Genomic DNA, 13,182 nt, shown 5'->3' on the forward strand with positions numbered 1-13,182 from the left:
ACAATTGAACAATAAAACATTAGAAATGTTTTCCAGTTGCCTCATATCACTATTGTAAAATAATCTAATGCAACTGTAATTCATTGGCTCTATGGCTCTTTCCTCACAAAAGACAATGAGCATGTGAGTTAAATTAAAAGTAAAAATACTAAAAATGTATAAATAACTGGAAGCATTGACTATGTAACTGCAGAAACTGAAACAGTAACTATGCTGCTGAAAAACAATTTCCAAACATAAAAAAAAAAAGTTAAAAATACTCACGTTTTTCTCTTTTGCAGAACCTTTCTATATTCTTTAGTGCTATCCCAAGGATAATAACCCAATAAAAACTTCCAGGCTTCCTTTCTTGCAGCATGACAAAGTCCCTAAGAAAGTTAGTTCTATTAATTAATAATCTAGCAAATGAAAATCATGATGTTTTAATTCTATTTTCTTTTAATTTTTTGATGATATTTTACAAATGGAATATATATCTAACAAAATGAATGTAACTTTTTAGCATACATTAACTATTTTTCTGCAAATTGTATACTATATCGCTAATATAGGTGAAAGTGAAAGTTGATCAGATAAGAATTCTGGCTGTAAGAGGACTCTTTGGATTGTAAAGTGTCTGCCCCAGTATAGTGTGACAAACTACTGCTTGACTAACTTAGAATTCCAGTTTACAACAGGAATGAAAATCTAATCGCAAAATATACTGTATACAACAACTTTTTTGGAAGAAAAAAAAAAACAGTAACACATTTGCATGTAACATTCCTAGCATGGAATAAATTTACATTTATTATTTCTATAGCATGTGATCAAAGAAATATTCACTTCTTGCTCCAACCCAGAGTCTAATCCTTAAACCATGAACTTTAAAGTAAAACCATGTCACTAAATTAGATGCAACAGCACACACTTTTATTAACACAGTGCAAATTACTTCAAAACCATCAGTATCCTATACAATATCCAGAAGAACTTTTATTGCAAGATGATTTGTTTTATTTTCAGCATATAGCACTTGAAAATATAGAAGTCACAAAAACTAATATTTTGGTACTAAATAGCTAACAAAGTTTCAAAAACATAACAGTACCAGCTTGTTTACAGTAAATATCTATTAACACAAAATGTCCAATACAAGCATTAAATCCATCCATCCATCCATTTTCCAACCCGCTGAATCCGAACACAGGGTCACGGGGGTCTGCTGGAGCCAATCCCAGCCAACACAGGGCATAAGGCAGGAACCAATCCCGGGCAGGGTGCCAACCCACCGCAGGACACACACAAACACACCCACACACCAAGCACACACTAGGGCCAATTTAGAATCGCCAATCCACCTAACCTGCATGTCTTTGGACTGTGGGAGGAAACCGGAGCGCCCGGAGGAAACCCACGCAGACATGGGGAGAACATGCAAACTTCAAGCAGGGAGGACCCGGGAAGCGAACCCAGGTCCCCAGGTCTCCCAACTGCGAGGCAGCAGCGCTACCCACTGCGCCACCGTGCCACCCACAAGCATTAAATCTGTATCAATATTACTCTATGAAAGGAGAAATGTAACTGAAATAAGTTCCCCATCTAGCTATTAATATTAGTAAAAATACAGTAATTTGTTAAAATTATATAAATAAGAAAAAACTTGGAAAAGAAAAGAACTTATTTATTGTATAACTAGTCATTTAGCCCGTTACAATAATGGGCGCTAGAACAGTAGTGCATAAACATTAGTAGGAACAGTCTATATTAAATGGCAAGGGACTTTGACCTCATTCTTTTTGTTGGTCGTATTTTTCTTTCTTTCAGCCTTTCTTTTGTTGATGTTTACTTGCTGAGCTGACTGTTCTTCGTGGGCTGCCGCCGTGTATAGTGTGTCTTTAATTTTCTGTGACAGTAATACTGTCTTGTACGTTCGCTGGCTTGTACATCCGAATACAGGCGTGCGCGTCGGTAATATGCCTTTAATCTCCTCTGACAGTAATACTGGCTTGTATGTGGCTGTAATATGAGTCACTATATTGTGTACCTTTAATTTCCTCTTGCAGTAATACTGGTTTGTATTTCCGTAAAACGCCTGTAACTTTCTCTGACAGTAATATCGCGCATCGCACCGTGCCCCGCGCATGTGCACTTCACCAGAAGACACACACACACGGACACCTGGACGCACACAGGGATTTTATTAAAGAGGATGGGAATATGAATGGTATATGATGGGCAAGAAGATCAGGGGCTTGCTGTGATTGTTGATGTATATCTGGGACTAAAAGATTAGAGCTAGGTGCAAGAGAGGGTCTTAAGCCACTGAAGCCTGCCACCTCCCAGCGTCACTGTCTATTTCTAAAGCCACCACATGTTTATATCAGTGAGGGCACCTTTCCTATGTTATTAATTAGTTCAAATTCTGCTTAGCTACAGGTTGAAAATGTTGTTTTTTTACAATAATAATCTGCAGATAATATTGTTTAATCAGTTTAATCTTATGTATGATTACATAATTGCTTTTCCCTTCCATTTATTTCCAGAAAAGTGACTTTTGTTGTGTTCTGTTAGTTAACTTATCTAAAGTAGCAGGTGACGGGCACCGCAGAGACCTCACATGCATCCACAGTTACACATATAGTAGAGTTAGATGTGGGAGGACTAGCAACTTAACATTTGTAGGAAGTAAATATTGAGGTAAAATTCATATTAAGTGGCTATTTGGCTTTTCTATACTGGCTATTTCATAATCCGCTGCATTTGTTAATACCAAAATAAAATTCATTTAGTGTTTATATGCTTCGAAGGATAAGTTACATCTCCCTATTAACACAACATGCCCTGTGTTAACAGAGTCATGTAATCAGTGAAACATGCTGTTAGCAGAATAGGCAAAACAGCATACTTCATAGCTGAATTATTGAGTATAAATAGCAATAGGCAAAGTAGTTTTCTAATTCTGGATTTAAACACAGGCATAAACACATGCACATGCTAAGATAAATCAGGTAGTTCAGGATGATATTACTCTTTATAACCTATTTCAGAATCATCAGCTCAAATTGTTGTATCTACACAGTCTCTGAGGGGATTGCACATTATCACTGTGGATTTTCTCCTGGCACTCCATCTACCCTCCACATCCCAAAGGCATGCAGAGTATGTTGATTGGTGAGTCTGGCTGGGTGTGAGAGTTATGACTTGTAATAACATCCCAGTTAATACTGATTAGTGCCTTGCATGGAACACTTTTGAAATTCAACCCTAGCAGCTCTATATTTGGACATGCCAAGTTTACAAAATGAATGAGGTAATGAGTATTTGCATATGTCAATGTGAAAGAAAATTTAACTGCTTGCAAGCTAGTAAGGATTAAAAGCTGCTTTATTATAACGGCAGGTTATTCATACAGGCGTCTGTCATAAGATAAGGTGAAGTAAGCTGAACTTGGGTAACTTCCTGTAGGAACGCGGCCATTAGACACAGGAAAAATGACCTTTCCTTCTTTGGGGCCCCTCTTGACACGTACACAAAAAAGACACGGTTGGCCAAATTGATGAAATACTTAGATGCTGTTTCATAAGTAAGGGGGAGGGAGGAAAATGAATATTAAAGCTGATTGAAACCGGAAAACTTTACTCTTCTGTTTTGCAAAGCATGAATCCATGTAGTCATCTGTGACTGTATAAAGACTGATTGATTGAACTATTCCTGTCTTCCTCGTGGGTTACTTCCACAACAGCATTATGTGTTTGGCCAATGGGAAATATGTTATACAAAACAAAAGAAATTCAATGGAATATTGTTACTTTAGTGGAGATGTAATCACAGAATCCAGAAACAACAACAGAAAGGATTTTTTAATTTAAAAAAGTATCTCTTATAATAGTTCATTTAAATCAACATTAAAGCACAAATAAATATAGTACATAATGGACTAAAATCAAAACAAAAAGTAAAAGGTCTAGAAACAAATTGACTCACCCCTTTGAAAATACTGTGCTTTATATAATTAACGTTATGCATTTTTCCCTCATTGTCCATATTTGCATGCCAGTCCTCAAGAGTCACAGGCTCTTTCCTCTGGACATCTGGCCTTGAACCTAAATCAACCTGCAAAAGTAAAAAAAAATATATATATATTTCTTGGTCTCCATAACTATAAGTCAGTCTGAAAAAACTACCCTAATAACAAAAGCATTATATGGAAGCTATGAATTTGAATGAAACATATTTGATCCAGATATGAATTGTCATTATGTCTTGTGCCAGTTGCCATTCACAAACAAGGATTCTGTTTTTAATTTGTACATACTAACAAATCATTTGTAGGAAAACTTTTTATTACATTGTGGAAAGAGCTCAATCAGAAGGAGTAGCAGATTTCACAGAAAGAAGCTAATATATACATGCATTCTCAAACTTTCTTAATTCAATTAATGATTGAAATGGCCATAGCCTAACCTAGCAGAGATGGATGCAAGGCAGGAAAGAACCAAGCACAGGTTGCCCATCCATAAGATCACACACACATACACCCACACTAACAATACAGGCAGTAAAGAGTGTCTATTTAACACAACGTGCATGTCTCTGTGGATGTGAGAGGAAATTGGAGTACCCCAAAGACAATCCAGAAAGATATAAGAAGAATATACAAGGAATGTTTGTTAGTGGTCACATCGCTGTTCCCAAACAGACAACACAAATAAAGAAGCTGAAAAGACAGGCTGGCACATTCATATGTATCTTCACAAGAAGGTTTGTTGTGTCTAACAGCACAGTCTCAAGAGTATGGAGGAGATGGGCTGTTAAACAGGGATAACTGGACAGGGCCGTAGAAGGGCATCAACCCAGCAGGATGGTTGTCTGCTCCTTTGTGCAAGGATGACCAGGAGGAACACTGCTAGAGCCATACAAAATGAACTCCATCTAGCAACTGATGTGCATGTTTCTAACAAACTGTCAGAAACAGACTCCGTGAGGATGGCATGAAGGTCCAACATCCTGCAGTGGAACCTGTGCTCATAGCTCATCACTGTGCAGCTCGATTGGTATTTGCCATAGAATACCACAAATGGAAGCTCCACTATTGGCGTCCCGTTCTCTTCATACTGAGCACATGTGACAGACCTGAAAGTGTCTTCGGATACTATGGTGAATGTTATGCAGTCTGTAAAATCATCAAGCATAACCAGTTTGGAGGTGGGTCAGTGATGATCAGGGGAGGCATATCCTTGGAGGGTCACATAGAACTTCACATGCTGGGTAACAGTGCCCTGACTGCTGTTAGATACCAGGATGAAATCCTCAGAGCCACTGTCAGACTTTAAGCTGGTGCAGCAGGCCCTGGGTTCCCCTTGGTGAAGGACAATGCCTGACCTCATATGGCCAAATAGTGTAGGCAGTTCCTGGATGACAAAGACATTGATGCCACTGACTATCCCACATGCTCCCAAGACCTGAATCCAATTGAGAATTTATGAGACATTATGTATATCTGATGCCGGGAAGTGGAGCCACAGAATGTCCAGGAGCTTATGGATGCCCTGCTCCATGGCTGGGAGGAGATCCCACAGGAAACCATCAGCTGTCTCATCAGGAGAATTCTCAGATATTTTCAGGACTGCATACAGGCACATGGGGGCCATATACACTACTTAGTCACATTATGAGTTGCCATGATAAAATTCATGCCAGTTGGATCAGCCTGTGATTTCAAGTTTTGACTTTAATTTTCAGTGTAATGTTGCATCAGTTGGTGATTTTGGTTTCCACTGACAATTGTTACATCATTTTGTTCTCAACAAATTAGAAACTATTACTCAGCAAATAATTCCCCTTGAATATTTCATTAATCGAGAAATGATTTAAGTGTTCCCTTAATATTATTGAGCAGCACATATTCCAATATACAAAAACAGGTCCAAAAGGCTATTACTGAAAACGAGTGTAAATAATGACAATAATCTTGAAATTCAATGATATTCTGATTAATTACCTGAGAGTTAAGGAGCGAGTTGAAGAATTGAGCACAAGGTTTGAAACAACCATGTGCAGGGCATATTGGAATGATATGCATATCTTACTGTATTTATTTATCTATTGTAGAATGCAGTGCACGGTTTTCATCTGTATAATGTGGACAAGAGCTGAAAACATTTTCCAAAATGGAACACTAAGTTAGCAGGAAAAACAAGGGAAACAAAGATGTTTTAAGGTAAACCAATAAGTAGTCCTTCCTCCCATGTTAATATTTTTAACTGCTTCCCAAAATTCATCCTATAATAGCATCGACATTTATAGAAAATTGGGTAACTATGTGAAAACAGTTAGGACACGGGCCACACAAAACATTCTAACACACTGAGCTTGAATAAAAGTTTATTTTTATTTGTGTTGAATCTGCATGTAAGCCCAACATTTGTGCCAGTTTCCTCTGGTTTGAATCTAACTGACCTACATAACTGTCCAAAGTTAGGAACTTTTCATAGGGCTCCATTCAGATATGATTTCTGCTTTGTTTTACCTTTAACCCATGGATGCAGACACAAACATCCTTGTTAACTGTAATTTTCTGTATTTTTTCAGTTAGACCAGTTTTATTGTTGAGAGTCAACGACAGCCCAAACCTATTTTGGTATGTATGTATATAATATACAAACTCTAATATTCAAGGGGCTTTACTTCATTAGTTACATACTAGGGGGCTCCGCCCCCTGCTTGCTTCGCTCGCCAACCCCTGGTGTTGGGAAATTACAAAAAGCGTGATGTATGAATGAGATATAGCATAGTGTGAAGGTGTAGATGACGCATATAGGAAGCAAATAAAGTTGTCCATGTCCAAAAACGGGCTCAGAGAGGTAGATGCCAACCTTGTCCATGGTTTGTCCTTGTGATTTGTTGATGGTCATGGCAAAGGTAGGTTTAATGGGGAACTGTCGCCGTTTAAGTGTAAAAGGTAATTCCAGGTCAGAACTTGTAAGGTCAATTCTAGGAATTAGAACAGTATTGTTAGCATGTGATCCTGTAAGAAGTTTTGCTTCAATAACATTGTGTGTCATGGTGTTGACGACTAAACGTGTACCATTGCATAAACCCTGTTTAGTGTTAAGGTTTCTTAATAGCATGATTATTGTTCCGTTTTTAAGGCTAAGATTGTGTTGTGGTAATCCGGCTGGGTTAATAGTGTTCAAATATTGTAAGGGGAAATTAAGATGGTCATTGTCGTCATCAGAGTCAACTTTGTCAGAGCTGTGCCTCTCCAGGAAGTAATGAAATGACCTGGTTATTAATGTGATCAACATTAATATTTTTTGGACATAATATAGTTCGTTGTGTTAAAAGGGGTATTTGGTGTAATGAGATTGCTGTTCCATATATCTCCGTAACTAAGTCGTCGCAGATAAAGGGTTGAGGAATTGTAATAATATCTGGGTGAAGTCCATCTGTATTGGTGAGTGTACCATCTCCCAGTTGTAATAACCAATTGTTATATTCGGGATCTGGACATCGCATGTTTTGTACCAACTGTATCTTTTGAAAGCAATGGCAATTGTCTGCGTATTTTAAGGTGGACTGAAGAATAGCTGAGCGCATGGCATGTGGAACAATAGCTAAGCACTGTCTAAAATCTCCTCCTAATAAAAGTACCTTTCCTTTAAAGGGAATATTATTATTCATCAACGTTTGTAGAAGTTTATCAATGGTGTTGAGTAAGTGACTGGATGCCATTAGATGCAAACGCAAATGAACTATTGTAGGATCTAATGCAGTTCATAAAGTTTTTACTTTCAGGTACTTCGTTAGTTAGAAGCTTCTGTAGATATGCAGGATATGAATGTAAAGGAGGCAGTCTAATTTGACCCTTTTGACAACAACGTGTAAATTTATTACTTGTATTGCCAGTTGTTTCTTCAGGGAAGTTAAGTGAATGACAATGATTGCAAAATGACATTCATTAATCCCAATGAATTTTCATGAATAGTGGAGTCATTATAGAACGCGTTGTCAGCTAACAGGCGCAATCGTTTAGCAGGTGTCTGTCGTTGATGTCCTTGACGTGTATCTTTTGTCTGTGCCGTTTGAGAGGCGCGGCGTTGTATGTGCAGGATTTGGGACGTGCTATTCTGGAGCTGTAATCGATTTGCCTGTGCTGTGTGAGAAGCCCATTGCAGTTTACAGCGTTCACTGTTTGTATTGAGCCTTGCCCGTTTTTGTATGTCGGTTAGTCGAGCTTTCTCTTTTTGGAGCCTTGCCTGCTTGTTTTCCGGCATTTCAGATGCGCGTTGTAGACGTCTGCGTTTATTTATTTTGTCCCTTCGCTGCCGTTTTTGTATCTCTGAGACTCGAGTTGTTTCGTTTTGAACCCTTGCCTGTTTCGATGCAGCACTTTGAGATGCGCGCTGCATGCGTCTACGTTCACTGTGTCTGTACATCTGTGCTCGTTTCTGTAAATGTGTTAGTTGAGCTTTGCGTTTTTGGAGCCGAGACATTTTTTCTTCCGGGGTATCAGAAGCGCGTTGTAGGCGCTGACGTGTATTGTTTTTTTTCATGCGGGTTCGTGTGTTTGGTCCCGTCATTCGAGCCGTATCGTTTTGTACCCGTGATCGTGAATTCATGACTTGTTTGTTCTTCAGCGTTAGAAATATGGATAAGTAATAAGGAGGATCGCACTCACTGTTAATATGGAGCCTTTTCTGTGGTTGAACGGTTAATAGTGCATCAGTGTAATGAGATAGACCTATGCTGCATAATTTGAACGTGTTCAGATGACGTATGTTTAATACGGACGGTTCGTTCAGTAATGGGGCTGTGTGTCTCATTTCTTATTTATGTTAGTGTGGTTGTGGGTCCGAATCCTCCTTTTTGTGTATGTTTCGTGTGCTATGTCCGTAGTCTGTCCGGTTTCGTGTCCAATGGGTTTATGTGGCGCTCGCGTCTGACTTCTTTTTTTTGTGTGCTAGGGGCGCGTTGCCTCACTTTTTTTTATCTCTGTTAGTGGAGGGGGTGTTTGTGTGTCGTGGGTCTGAATCCTCTTCTTTGTGTGCGTATCGTTTCGTGTGCTATGTGGCGCTTGTGTCTGACTCCTTTCTTTTTGGTGTTCTAGGGGCGCGTCGCCTCATTTCTTATTTCAGTTACTGGAGGGGGGCTTTGTGTGTCATGGGTCTCAATCCTCTTCTTTGTGTGTGTTTCGTTTCGTGTGCCATGGGCTTCGTGCGGCGCTGTGTGCGGTGCCGGCGTCTGACTCCTTTTTTCTGTGTGCTAAGGGCGCCTCATTTCTTATTTTACGTTGCTTTCCATCCGGTTTCCGTTGCTTGGAAGGGGGGTTTTGTGGGGGCGCCTGCGCAGTACGTCTTTTGCGTCCACGGCCCATGTCCGGATGTCCCTGCGTCCATCCGGTTTACCATTCTCGTTTAGTAATATGGATTGCACTCAAATTCTCAATGTGCTTGTTACACAATCCTCCTCATCATGTAACAGACATAGATTCTGAGTTGTCAGTTTATAAGACACACCTATCTAGCAGTGTGTGGAACCTCTTTTGGCCTTCAGAATAGCATGAACTCGTCTGGGAATGGACTCTAAGAAGCTAGATGTGTCATTCAGGAGTGCTGTACCATGCATAAATTATTTCAGTTGCACAAACTTGCTGTAAACAGATCTTTCCACCTCATTCTATACATGCCTTGTGACATGGTGCATTATCATGCAAGAAATATCCATCTTAGTGTAAATAACCTTTAGTCAGAAAATGGATGAACATTATTAGAAACCATGTTTGGTTACAATTTGCCATTTAGGCATTCTTCAAGAGGATATCAGAGCCTCTTCTGAGTGCTCGGAATATATTCTGCACACCATCACATTGGCCTGTAGTGTTGAAATTGCTTGTGCCTAATTCTGGTTCTGCAATAAGCATTATGCAAAAGTTATCTTTTGTCCACTCCTCAACAGCCCTGTTTTGATGCTTCTGTGTCCACTGAAGACACACTTTCTCATTTTTCGCAGATCACATCAGCACTGGACATGGTCATTGTAGCCCATTCAAGATAAATTTCAGTAAGTGGTGTTTTCTGAAATAAACATTCTACACACCCATGTTAAATCTGAATGTGATATGCCTGGTGGCGGCCCATTTGTTTACTTGTACAATTATCACAATTTTCATTTGTCACATGATCCACAAGCCATTTTCATTCACGATATTTTCTATCACAGCAACTTTCTGGCTTTCACACCAGTTTTGGAAAACCCTTTAAATGGCTGTACCTGAAAAGTCCATGACAGCAGCCATCTGGGAGATACAACCAACATGCCTAGTGTTAATAGACATGCCACTTTCAAAGTCACTAAAGGTTACTCATTTTCCCAAATCCAACATTTAAGTGAATACTAACTGAAGGCATAAAAATTGGTCTTCATGATTTATATCACCTGCGGTGGGTTGGCACCCTGCCCAGGATTGATTCCCTGCCTTGTGCCCTGTGTTGGCTGGGATTGGCTCCAGCAGACCCCCGTGACCCTGTGTTCGGATTCAGCGGGTTGGAAAATGGATGGATGGATGGATTTATATCACATGCTGCCATTGTGATGCATGACATGTTAGAATGTATAATTTGTATGATGTTGGGGGATGTGACTAAAAGTCTGGCAATTAAGTGTCTATATAAAATAAATAGTAAATGAATATCAATCTCTTTAAAAAGTAAAAACAGAACTGTATTAACTGCCCCAGTCTCCACATTCAATATATTAGAAAACTTCCATTTCTGTGTGTGAAAATTGTTTCCTTTAACCACCATTCTTTTATTATGTACTTGTATGTAATTTTTTTTGCACAAACCAGTTTGCTACTACCCTATGTATCCTGCATACAGGCAGAAGTAGTGAGTGAACAGTTTAAGCCTGAAGTAGAACAACCCTAACCATAGCCAAATACATTGTCAGCTTGGGAACTGTGTGATTTTCTTGTTAACAATAATGGAAAAAGATGTTTGAAAAATGTATTGTATTGTGAACCAAAAATTAAGATACATACCATTTTATCAGATTTCTGTATCATTACACCTCTGCTGTACTACTGTGTAATTGTTGACAAGTGCCCTTCAGAAGAGCTGTTGATCTGAAGTTGGAGCATTGTGTTACAAAAATAAAGTCATAAATGCACATGTAGTGATCAAAATTTTTATGAAGTTAAAAAGGGCTGTTTATATACATATTTAGATTAATAGAAATAGGCATGGAGATTACACAGAACAACTTAAAAACAAAACTAAGAGTACAGAGACTTACTCGAGTAATAACCTCAAATCCTGGCTCTTCCTGGTGGTTAATTTCAAGTCCAGGTATTGCCTCATTCAGTAAGTCTGCCATTTCTGTTGGTGGTCGTTCCTGATGTACTGAATCAGATCCTTGAAATGCATCAATTAGGTACTTTGTAACTTTAGAGAAACTACCCATTGTTGTTGTATAAGGATCTTTCTTAAATTTCTAAAACAAAATGTCAAACACAAAATTAATTTGAGATTAGAAATAAATAAAAGAAACAAGCAATTCATCTAATTTAAGAGAACAACATTATAACAAAATTTCAGGTAATTTAAGCCAAGGTGTTTGATGTCTTCTACAGTAACATCATGAGATATACAGTATTAAGTTAGGGGCTGAGTTGCTCGAAAAAGGCTAGAATCAATGGAAGCGACATGGAGAAGAAATCCATACCAGATATAGACAGCAAGAGAGACAGAAGGAGACAGAGAAATAGATCAGCAAAGGGAAGAGAGATCCCTGAAACATTTTCTCAAGTAGCAGAGTACTGTAAGAAGTAACACTCTTTGCTGGTATGCTCCAAGTCATGAACGTAGGATGTCCGTTAATAATAATAATAATACATTAATAATAATAACATAATAGAACGTCCCATACTGCGGTGGGTTGGCACCCTGCCCAGGATTGTTTCCTGTCTTGTGCCCTGTGTTGGCTGGGATTGGCTCCAGCAGACCCCCGTGACCCTGTGTTCGGATACTGCGGGTTGGAAAATGGATGGATGGATCTTTCCCATATTCAAAACAATTCACAGAAATTTAGAAATAACAGTGTAGGAACAACATTAGATACATACAGTATAATGTCCATAATATACAGTGCATCCGGAAAGTATTCACAGCGCATCACTTTTTCCACATTTTGTTATGTTACAGCCTTATTCCAAAATGGATTAAATTCATTTTTTTCCTCAGAATTCTACACACAACACCCCATAATGACAACGTGAAAAAAGTTTACTTGAGGTTTTTGCAAATTTATTAAAAATAAAAAAACTGAGAAATCACATGTACATAAGTATTCACAGCCTTTGCTCAATACTTTGTCGATGCACCTTTGGCAGCAATTACAGCCTCAAGTCTTTTTGAATATGATGCCACAAGCTTGGCACACCTATCCTTGGCCAGTTTCGGCCATTCCTCTTTGCAGCACCTCTCAAGCTCCATCGGGTTGGATGGGAAGCGTCGGTGCACAGCCATTTTAAGATCTCTCCAGAGATGTTCAATCGGATTCAAGTCTGGGCTCTGGCTGGGCCACTCAAGGACATTCACAGAGTTGTCCTCAAGCTACTCCTTTGATATCTTGGCTGTGTGTTTAGGGTCATTGTCCTGCTGAAGGATGAACCGTCGCCCCAGTCTGAGGTCAAGAGCGCTCTGGAGCAGGTTTTCATCCAGGATGTCTCTGTACATTGCTGCAGTCATCGTTCCCTTTATCCTGACTAGTCTCCCCAGTTGTCCTTCTGGAAGGTTCTCCTCTCTCCACAGAGGACCAGAGGAGAAGGGCCTTAGTCAGGGACGTGACCAAGAACCTGATGGTCACTCTGTCAGAGCTCCAGAGGTCCTCTGTGGAGAGAGGAGAACCTTCCAGAAGGACAACCATCTCTGCAGCAATCCACCAATCAGGCCTGTATGGTAGAGTGGCCAGACGGAAGCCACTCCTTAGTAAAAGGCACATGGCAGCCCGCCTGGACTTTGCCAAAAGGCAACTGAAGGACTCTCAGATCATGAGAAAGAAAATTCTCTGGTCTGATGAGACAAAGATTGAACTCTTTGGTGTGAATGCCAGGCGTCACGTTTGGAGGAAACCAGTCACTGCTCATCACCAGGCCAATACCATCCCTACAGTGAAGCATGGTAGTGGCAGCATCACGCT

General features: G+C 39.5%; 1 protein-coding gene across 1 annotated transcript in view; it reads right to left on the bottom strand.

Annotated features, from left to right (window-relative positions):
• tbc1d15 (TBC1 domain family, member 15) overlaps nt 1–13,182 on the bottom strand; it is a 158,540-nt gene that overhangs the window by 48,559 nt on the left and 96,799 nt on the right. Inside the window, exons 7-9 of the mRNA XM_028818454.2 lie at nt 11,278–11,475; nt 3,967–4,095; nt 265–368 (exon numbers count right to left, since the gene is read on the bottom strand). Coding sequence (XP_028674287.1) covers nt 265–368; nt 3,967–4,095; nt 11,278–11,475 — 431 coding nt within the window. The remainder of the gene's footprint in view (nt 1–264; nt 369–3,966; nt 4,096–11,277; nt 11,476–13,182) is intronic.

The sequence above is a fragment of the Erpetoichthys calabaricus genome, chromosome 1 (genome assembly GCF_900747795.2).
Source record: "Erpetoichthys calabaricus chromosome 1, fErpCal1.3, whole genome shotgun sequence".
Classification (NCBI taxonomy): domain Eukaryota; kingdom Metazoa; phylum Chordata; class Cladistia; order Polypteriformes; family Polypteridae; genus Erpetoichthys; species Erpetoichthys calabaricus.